Genomic DNA, 10100 nt, shown 5'->3' on the forward strand with positions numbered 1-10100 from the left:
ATAAATAAATAAATAAATAAAATTTGCAGCTGGCTGTAGTGTAGACATCAGAGAGTTATTGTTAATGGTGAGTATTCTGAGCAGAGACTGGTTACAAGCGGTGTGTCACAAGGGTGTGCTCTGGGTCCTATTCTTTTTAATATGTTTGTGAGTGACATAGGGGAAGGTTTGGTAGGGAGGTTTTGCCTATTTGCCGATGACTCTAAAGTGTGTAATAGGGTTGATATTCCTGGAGGCGTCTGTAATATGGCAAATGATTTAGCTTTACTAGATAAGTGGTCAAAGCAGTGGAAACTGCAGTTTAATGTTGCCAAATGTAAAATAATGCACTTGGGGGAAAAGGAATCCTCAATCTGAGTATTGCATTGGCAGTTCTGTTTTAGCAAAAACTTCAAAAGAGAAGGATTTAGGGGTAGTGATTTCTGACAGTCTCAAAATGGGTGAGCAGTGTGGTCGGGCGGTAGGAAAAGCAGTTAGGATGCTTGGCTGCATAGCTAGAGGTATAACAAGAAGGAAGAGGGAGATTGTGATCCTGCTATATAAAGCGCTGGTGAGACCACATTTGGAATACTGTGTTCAGTTCTGGAGACCTCACCTACAAAAAAGATACTGTATTGACAAAATTGAACGGGTCCAAAGACGGGCTACAAGAATGGTGGAAGGACTTAAGCATAAAACGTATCAGGAAAGACTTCATGAACTCTATCTGTATAGTCTGGAGGACAGAAGGGAAGGGGGGACATGATCAAAACATTTAAATAGGTTAAAGGGCTAAATAAGGTTCAGGAGGGAAGTGTTCTTAATGGGAAAGTGAACTAAGGGGCAAGGGGGCAAAATCTGAGGTTAGTTGGAGGAAAGATCAGAAGCAACGTGAGAAAAGATTATTTTACTGAAAATGTAGTAGATGCTTGGAACAAACTTCCAGCAGACGTGGTTGGTAAATCCACAGTAACTGAATTCAAACCTGCCTGGGATAAACATGGATCCATCCTAAGATAAAATACAGGAAACAGTATAAGGGCAGACTAGATGGACCTGGAGGTCTTTTTCTGCTGTCAATTTCTATGTTTCTATGTTTCTAACCTGTTGCCAGGTCCCAGTTGCAAAGCCAAGAGGGGACAGGTGATCTTCATTCAAAAGAATTGGCCTTCCTTAAATTTTTATTCACTAATGATTTTGGTGTTGCCTGTTTCTAGAGCAACTCTTGACATCTTACAACATAAAACAGGAAGAAAAGACCAGGAGGACAGGAGAGGAGGGACGTTCCACCTGCTTTCTGGATCACTTGCTTTGGATCAGCCTATCTTGCCCTGCAGGGTGTGACCACAGGAGCCCTGCTATATAAGCTGGAAAAGAGACCATTGGTGGCTCAAAGGAATTCCTTTCAGATTGGATTCCTCTTTGAAGGTGGGAGCCATAGATTAGAGGAAGGGAAAGAGATTACAACGTAATTGTAAGGGTGGGGGGTTGGCCTGGCATTGTTGGAGGACATTCAAGGTTCATCTCAATTTCTTTTTCTCTCCTCAGGTCTGAAGATGCTTCTCATCACTTGCTTCATCTTTGGTCTCTTGGGCACCCTTACCTGGGCAGGTAAATTTACAGCACAGCTGATATTTCTCACCTCTGTCCTGTTCCCCCCATTTATCTGGTCCTTGGTTTATTTTAATGTTCTGTTCTTAATGGGGGAGCCTCTTCCTCTATCTATGATCCCATTAGACCAACCCAGAAAGGCCTGGAGTTCCCAAAGGCCCCTGGGTCTCATTATATGGACACCAAATCCTGGTATCGACAGGATGAGGCTGGCATCTGTCCACTAAACAGGACCTGGGCATTTTACATCCCCTGGGTCACCTTTGTCCTTTTGTCCTTTATTGTTATGTTGTATTTCATTACTGTAAGCCACCCTGAGTCCGCGAGGAGAAAGGTGACCTATAAATTTAATAAATAAATACATAAGTAATCTTGAAGGCAACTTTTTCTTTTCACTTTGTGTATATGGGTGCCTTCATGCCTAGAGAACTTCATAGATCTCTTGGTTTGGCCCTCCACAACACTCCCAGTTTCCTAGGTGGCTGCTTGGGAAAACTTTGCATTATAACTTTTTCAATTACAAATATCAGTCCGATACAAATTTATTTATTTATTTATTTATTTATTTATTTATTTATTTGTTTGTCTGTCTGTCTGTCTGTCTGTCTGTCTGTCTGTCTGTCTGTATATATACATATATACAGACAGATATATATATATATGCTGCCCCTATCCAGGGACTCGGGGTGGCATATAAATCCAATTTAACCAAATCCATCCTAATTCCAATTGACTCGTTCAGTTGAAGTCACTCTTTCCAGCTTTTCTTCATGGAATGAAATCTGTCTTCTCTAGCATGTTTATCAAGAAAGAGGCATGTTCTACTACCAATGGTGGACATGCACACAGGCAAAAAATTTCTGGAATAAAATAACAAATTGGTTAAAAGAAATAGTAAATGAAGAAATTGAAAAAACCCCAGAATTATATTTATTGGGTATTTTTAATTAAAAAATAGAAAAAGAGGTAAGATACCTAGTTATACCTATACTAACAGCTGCCAGAATAGTATATGCCCAACAGTGGAAAATAGACAAACTACTGGAAGAAAATATAATAATTAAAAAGATACTAGACTGTGCGGAGATGGACAGGTTATCTAAAAGATTAGAGGGGGGAAAAGAATCAGATTACTATAAAATATGGGCAAAATTTTATGATTGGCTAAAGAAAAGAGCAATAAAGAAATAAATAAAAATCTACGCAAAGCAACACGTTGAATAAAAGAATTGAAAAATTAATACTATGTGAAAGAAGTAAAATTCTCTGATCAAACATCCAAAAAGTGGGGAAACTTTCATTTCCCAAATGTTGTATGTGTCTGTCTTTATGTATGTTTTTTCTTTTTTCTTGTATGTTATATTTGTAAAAAACCCCAAATAAATAAATAAATAAATCAAGTACCCTACTTATAAACTCATCCTTGTTATTGTCCGTGAAGAAAAAGTCCATTTTTATTCTATTTTCCGAGCAGGTCCTCTTGCCCGAACGGTCTGCCCTCCGGATACCTTGGCCTATAGATACAGAAACCAGTGGTATTGCTACCAGTTCTATGACAACCAGCTCAGATTTGAAGATGCTGAGGTAACTCACCTCATTTAGGGAAGAATTCCCTTTATGTAACCCAGAGTTTTTTCAAACTTCACAAGGTCAAAAAAAGTTCATGTCAATTTTTAAATGAAGACCACCTGCTGTATGATTTTCCCTTTAAAAAAGACAAAAGTCTACAAGAAAGAGTAAAATAAAATATTTTAATAATTCTGTTGGAATTCCCATCAGTTTAACTGGATTAACATCATGGCTCATTATCAGCGAAATTTGTTAAGGGAAGTAAAATTCGAACGAGACCTCTGACTGCTACATTTAAATAGGATTGGATATTGTGCTGTTTAACAAGTTGTGTAACTCAGCTATTGTCTTATCCATGTTGTGGTTCCAAGGCCAATGATCATAGGGTTCACAGGGGTCTTCACTTAATTCCATTTGCAGTTATGACAGTGAGGAGAAGTGATTGTGGCCAATCCTCAAAGTTATGACAGTTGCAATTTGCTTAGCAATTGTTCACTAAATGGCTGAGTTGTCAGTCCCAATTGTAGTTGTTAAACAAGGGAGCTCAAACATTCAAGCTATTGTGTTTGAAAGTGACCTCTTGTCTCTAAGAGTGTCTCTTTATTTCCACGCACAAACACACACCTCCTTCCCTCTTCTCTCTCTCCCACACCTTGTGTGTATGAACCACTTTTTTATAGCTATCCCACTGCTGACACCACCTTTATGCCTCACTCCTGTGCATGAGAGTTATCTTCCCCCAATGCTTTTCTCGCATTTGCAGCTCCTCTTAGGAGAACGTCTACTACAGGAACATAGCGGAGAGGACCTAGTCTGAGCAAAGACTCCTGGGTTGGTAGACGGGGATAGTAGCAGACCTGCAATGGACAACATGGTTTGCTGGTGCTACGATATTTGTGGTTCTTCTCTCTTTGCAGCTGCAGTGTCAGAACAAATTGAAAGGTCATTTAGCATCCATCCACTCGGACAGACAGGCAAAATTAATTGGTGCCTATGTCACTCAAAAAAACCGAAGGAATAGTTTTGTCTGGATCGGGTATCAACAAGATGAAGGGTCCAGTGGGGTGAGTATTTTGCCCTCCTGTTTCTGAGCAATTAGCAACTTTTTCCTTATGGAGGTTTCTTGCGTCGTCCTTGACAAGCCCAGCAACCTTGTTCTGTCTCCATTCCCTGATGCTGGTTTGGTCCCATGTTAATGAGTTAGACAGACTGTGTGTTGTTGTTGAATCTAAACACCATCTCATTGCTGCTCCTGACACAAGGGGTCACAAGGACAAAGGATCCCAATGCCAGCAGACGATGGTTGGGATGAACTTTTGTGAATTATCACTGAGAAATCCTGGAGATTGCTGGAAGTGCCAGTTGACCTGGAAGAGGAAAAAATATTTATCTATTTTATTTATTTATTTTGTCAAGTACGTATTGGTAATATACAAAGATACAACAATATTTATACATGATATTGGTATTAATACGAGAGAAACATTAGGACAGGGGATGGAAGGCACACTGGTGCACTTATGCACGCCCCTTGCTGACCTCTTAGGAATTGGGAGAGGTCAACAGTGGGTAGTCTTAGGGTAATGTTTTGGGGGTTAGGTGATGATACTACAGAGTCTGGTAGTGAGTTCCATGCATCAACTACTCGGTTACTAAAGTCGTATTTCCTGCAGTCACGTTTGGAGCACTTTACTTTGAGTTTGTATCTGTTGTGTGCCCGTGTGTTGTTGTGGTTGAAGCTGAAGTAGACATTGACAGGAAGGACAATGTAGCAGGTGATTTTATGGGCTATGCTCAGATCATGTTTCAGGCGACATAATTCTAAGCTTCCTAAGCCCAGGATTTCAAGTCTGGTTGCGTAGGGGATTCTGTTGTGTGTGGAGGAGTGGAGGGCTCTTCTTGTAAAGTATCTCTGGACGTTTTCTAATGTATTTATTTCCAAAATGCAATGTGGATTCCAGACAGATGAGCTGTATTCGCGGATTGGTCTGGAGAAAGTTTTGTATGCTCTGGTTAGTAGTGTGAGATTCCAGGAGCAGAAGCTACGTAGGTTTACGCAGCTTTTATAGACTGGATGTCCCTGTCTTTCAAAGAGAGAAAGGCAAAAAGGCAGCTGTGGTTCTATTGCTTTTTGCAGCTGTAGACAGTCTCATACTGATGCCTGGGGAAATTCCTGGGGAGCTGATGATAAACAGATTGAGCACAATAAGCGCTTTGAAGAGAATGTCAGATATCAGTCTGCAGTTTTCAGGAATAAATCCTCCCAAAGTGTCTTCATCTCATTGTTTCCTCAGATGGCTTAGTAGATTAATATCATGTAGATTAATATCATGTGTATAAAGTACCGATATCTTGTATATAAAGAGAGTTATTTCTTTGTACACTACCAATATGTGCGTGACAAAAATAAATAAAATAAATAAATTACAGTCATGCAGCAGATGTAATATATCTTGATTTCGGTAAAGCATTTGAAAGGCCATAGAATTCCATCCATTGCCAGCCAACAAGCCCATGTTGTCTCACAGCATCTTTTGAAATAAGGGACTCGTTGTTGCCCTGGCGATCATACTCCCAGAATATAAAATTGGAAAAGATCGGGAAATAGTTATGTCAGTCTTTTGCTCTTTGTAACTGTTGGCAATGCAAAGTTCTTTGTTTAGGAAATGAAAACTAAAAGCACGTACAAGTGCCCTCGAGTGCCTTCCGTCCCCTGTCCTATTGCTCTCCTATATCTCCTATACCTTTCCTCTATTCCTCTATCTCTTCTTTTATTCTTTCATTGATATGTTCCATTCCTATATCTTCTTTTCTATTCTTTCTTAGATATATTTTACTATGAGTATCTCCTCTATAACCTTCACCATGTATTTTACTATGTGTATATTGATATATACCCACTAAAACCCTCATTGTGTGTTGGACAAAATAAATAAATAAATGAATGAATGAATGAATAAATAAATAAATGAACGAACAAACGAACGAACAAACAAACAAACAAACAAACAAACAAACAAACAAACCAACCATGAAGGGAGCCACTTGGATGTGATGTGGCTGCAAAAAAAGAAAGAAAGACAAATGTGATTTTAGGTTTATCCCAGGAGTAAAATTCCCCCCCCTCTTCAAAATGGAAGGATTTGTTCTATAGGTTCCTTCTCCCCCCCCCCCTGTCTCTTTCCCCCGCTTTCTACCCAACTAGGTAATAACTTCAGGGCTAGAGGGGACGGGGTTGCTCTCTGCTTATATGCAAGTGGTGTGCTGTGCCCTGCCAGGGTTGGTGGGAGTGGGCTGATGCTTACTTTCTTTGTCTGAAGTGGGAGTTCCTGGATTGGGGTATTATAGCACATGTAGAGAGCATTGCAGTAGTCGAAACTTGAGGTAATAAGGGCGTGAGTGACTGTGAGTAGAGACTCCCTGTCCAAATAGGGCCGCAACTGGTGGACCAGGCAAACCTGGGCAAACGCGCCTCCTCCTCCTCCTCCTCCTCCTCCTCCTCCTCCTCTTCCTCTTCCTCTTCCTCCTCCTCCTCCTCCTCCTCCCATACTCCCTTTGAGTGCTGATTATGTTTTCCAATTGGGTCTTGAAAAGTCTGCAGGAAAACCTAACATTTCCTGGTTCTTCCACCTCCTTTCCAGTTGTCTGATCATCTTCTCTGAACTATCCTGATGCCCATCTAATTGGCACCGGATTTTAGGGGAGGGGTCTCTGATCAAAGAAATATAAAGCAGAACAGTTACTAACAGAAGCGAATATTTGTAGCTCCGATTGATCGGTGCCCCCTGAGCCTGATTGTTCCCTTGAAGACCTTTCGTGACCCAACTAGGAGACATCATCAGTGCTAGAAGGGAGTGGGGGGGGGAGGAGGAGGAGGATGGCTATGGTATTCTCTGAGCCTGGTAGTTTTCAGAAAATAATGAAATTAGCAACCCCCAGAAACGTCAGGGAGTTGGATTTGTCCCAGGGATCTGAAATCAGTTCTATTGGAGACACAGCTCTTTCTCAACAGTTCATTTAGTGACCAAAGTTACAAAGGCATTGAAAAAATTGACCCAGCACTAGTGACCATTGCAGCATCCCCCCTGGCTATGTGACTTACATTGGGGAGGGGGGGGTTGATAACTGGTTCAGGTGCGTTTTGCCTGCTTGCACAAAGACCTAATTAACAGGACTTCCCCCTTTGAATTAATGTAAGGTAAATTCAGAATTGGAAAATATTTCCCCCACTGTCCCCACCCACCACTTCAACCTGCTTCATTCTGCATTGCACAGAGTAATGAATGGCGTTGGGTTGATGGATCCGAATCCACATACAGCGGGTGGAGCAATTACGAACCCACTAGGAACTACGAGGATTCTTGCGCTGGTCTCTCTCCTCAGTCTGGTCAGTATGAAAAGCCTCCGTTCCTTGGTGGGGTTGGAGGTTGCACCTGCACTTCCAGGAAAGAAGGAGAGGGGAAGGGGTGGAAGATGGGAAGACAAGGAAAAGAGGGAAGGGAAGACAGGGGAGGGAAGACAGGAAGGGAAGAAGGGAAGTTGGGGAGGGAAGGGGAAGGGAAGAGAGATGGGGGAAGGAGGCGAAGAGAAGGCAGGGAAGGGAAGATGAGAAAGGAAGGGAAGAAAGGAAGGGAAAGGAATATGGAAAGGGAAGAAGGGAAGGTGGGAAGATGACCAACGCCCATGTTCTTTCCTTTCAGGGCACGTGACTTGGACTGAGCAAACCTGTAGCTGCCTACTTCCTTTCCTCTGCAAATTTAAACCCACTTAAGCCAAGTGTGGAGATGGAGCTTCCCCATTGATTGGAAACCTGAGCTGAGATCTTTTGATTCCACCTTCTTCATGTGCAAATCTTCCTTTGCCAGAACGACCAGCTGAATGTCCAGCAGTTGTTTCCACTAATCTTGCTTCTCTTTCCCTCCTTCTGAAGAACTTGATAATAAAGTCTATTGCTCTGCCCTTGTCTTGAGTTTGGCCTTTCTCTCCCAGGGGGTCCAGGGCCCCTCCCTGAAGAAATCTTGGGGGGAAGAGGGCGTTGTGTAGTTGACTTTCCGGTCCCAAAACAATGCAACCTTGTTGTCTCCTTTCCTGTGGTCCTTCTCTCCCACCTTTTCTCTCAGAGGGAAATGTGAGATTAATGAGAGGAGAAATATGGATAGGTGGAAACAATGTCCCCCTGGAGAGAAAAAGATCTATGCAGGGGGGGTACCTGGAAACAAGGCCAAAAACATTAACCAGCAAAAGCGGAAATAAATGCATTCGTGATGCCCATCTTCTGGTTCATTGGCACCTCCTGTAGGGTCTGGGGAGCCATAAACCGTGTCTCTTCCGGGGGTGTTTGAGCTGTAAAGCAAGGACGCTACTTTCCTGAGAAGGTTCCCTCTTCCCACTGGGGACAGATCATCTCCAAGGGCCCTTAGACCAGTGGCTGAGCAACCCCACAATTGTCATGGCATCTATGCTACCTATAAACAAGTAAAATGGCTGCCCCAGGACCTCCACTTCTCCAGTCAGTCAACTGTTGGCAAGATAGGTTGCGTAATTGTGTTCACACAACTAGTAGAATCTTAGTCTGAGATGTGTAAAACATTGGGATGTGGAAGGAAACCAGGCCTTTTACTAAGGCAAGTAGCTGCTCTGTCTGGCAATAGGAGATCATAATTAATGGAATGGAATAGAATTCTTTCTTGGCCTAAGTGTGACTGGACACACAAGGGATTTGTCTTTGGTGCAGATGCTCTCACTGCACATAAAAGAAGAAGAGACATTTGTCAAGAATCATGAGGTTAAAAAACACTTAATGATTGTTATAGGGGTCAAATAAGCAATCAGGAAACAATCAATATTAATAAAAATCTTAAGGATACAAGCAACAAGTTACAGTCATACAGTCCTAAGTGGGAGGAAATAGGTGAGAAGAAGAATGAAAATATTAATAGTAGTGCAGCCTTACTGAATAGATTGACAGTGGCAAGGAAATTATTTGTTTAGCAGAGTGATGGCATTCAGGAATAGAATAGAATAGAATAGAATAGAATAGAAAATAGAATAGAATAGAATTCTTTACTGGCCAAGTGTGACTGGACACACAAGGAATTTGTCTTTGGTGCAGATGCTCTCAGTGGACATAAAAGAAAAGAGACATTTGTCAAGAATAGAACAGAACAGAATAGAATTCTTTATTGGCCAAGTGTGATTGGACACACAAGGAATTTGTCTTTGGTGCAGATGCTCTCAGTGGACATAAAAGAAAAGAGACATTTGTCAAGAATAGAACAGAACAGAATAGAATTCTTTATTGGCCAAGTGTGATTGGACACACAAGGAATTTGTCAAGAATCATGATGTACAACACTTAATGACTTGTCATAGGGGTGGGTGCCTGCGAGCCTACAGACGTTCATAGATCTCTTGGTTTGTCCTTCCACAACAGTCCCAGTTTCCTATGTGGTCACTTGGGGAAAAAAGATTGCCCACTGAAGCCAAAAGCCATAGCACAAGGGAAATAAGACATTTTCAAACCCATTTTACATTTATGACCCTCTCAATTACAAATTTCAGACCGATAAATAAACAAACAAACAAACAAACAAACAAACAAACAAACAAACAAACAAACAAGTATATGTCCAGGATGTGAGGGGTCCATCAATATTTTCACCACCCTCTTTTTGACTCCTGCAGTCTGCAGGTCCTCAAGGGAAGGCAGGTTGGCTGCCATTGCTTTTTCTGATTCTCCTCTGAAGTCTCTGTCGGTCTTGTTGGGTGGTAGAACAAGATGATGTTGCACATGTACTTCTAGTTTCAACTTATGGTCACTCACACACTCATGGCCCTGGAAAATTGCCACACTCAAATCATTTTCAACCCAACACTGGGGCACAAACGGTTCTTTAGAATACACAGAGACCTAGATAATTCAAAACAACAGCAAATTTCCT

The 10100-nt window shown here is 41.7% G+C and overlaps 1 protein-coding gene across 1 annotated transcript; it reads left to right on the plus strand.

Moving 5' to 3' along the window:
* Positions 1 to 1211: 1211 nt before the first annotated feature.
* LOC139168842 (lithostathine-like) lies at positions 1212 to 8117 on the plus strand. The gene is made up of 6 exons (XM_070754585.1): positions 1212 to 1407; positions 1528 to 1590; positions 3065 to 3174; positions 4077 to 4223; positions 7435 to 7546; positions 7860 to 8117. Exons 2-6 carry the CDS (start codon positions 1536 to 1538, stop codon positions 7928 to 7930), a joined length of 495 nt encoding a protein of 164 aa, XP_070610686.1. The 5' UTR covers positions 1212 to 1407; positions 1528 to 1535; the 3' UTR covers positions 7931 to 8117.
* Positions 8118 to 10100: the final 1983 nt, after the last annotated feature.

The sequence above is a fragment of the Erythrolamprus reginae genome, chromosome 6 (assembly GCF_031021105.1).
Source record: "Erythrolamprus reginae isolate rEryReg1 chromosome 6, rEryReg1.hap1, whole genome shotgun sequence".
NCBI classification, from domain to species: domain Eukaryota; kingdom Metazoa; phylum Chordata; class Lepidosauria; order Squamata; family Dipsadidae; genus Erythrolamprus; species Erythrolamprus reginae.

Bases quoted from the DNA above. Each gene is read 5' to 3' on its own strand.
- LOC139168842 (XM_070754585.1), top strand. From the start codon at position 1,536: ATGCTTCTCATCACTTGCTTCATCTTTGGTCTCTTGGGCACCCTTACC. The intron at 3,175-4,076 runs GTAACTCACCTC...CTCTCTTTGCAG, and splicing joins TCAGATTTGAAGATGCTGAG to CTGCAGTGTCAGAACAAATT. The intron at 4,224-7,434 runs GTGAGTATTTTG...TGCATTGCACAG, and splicing joins AAGATGAAGGGTCCAGTGGG to AGTAATGAATGGCGTTGGGT.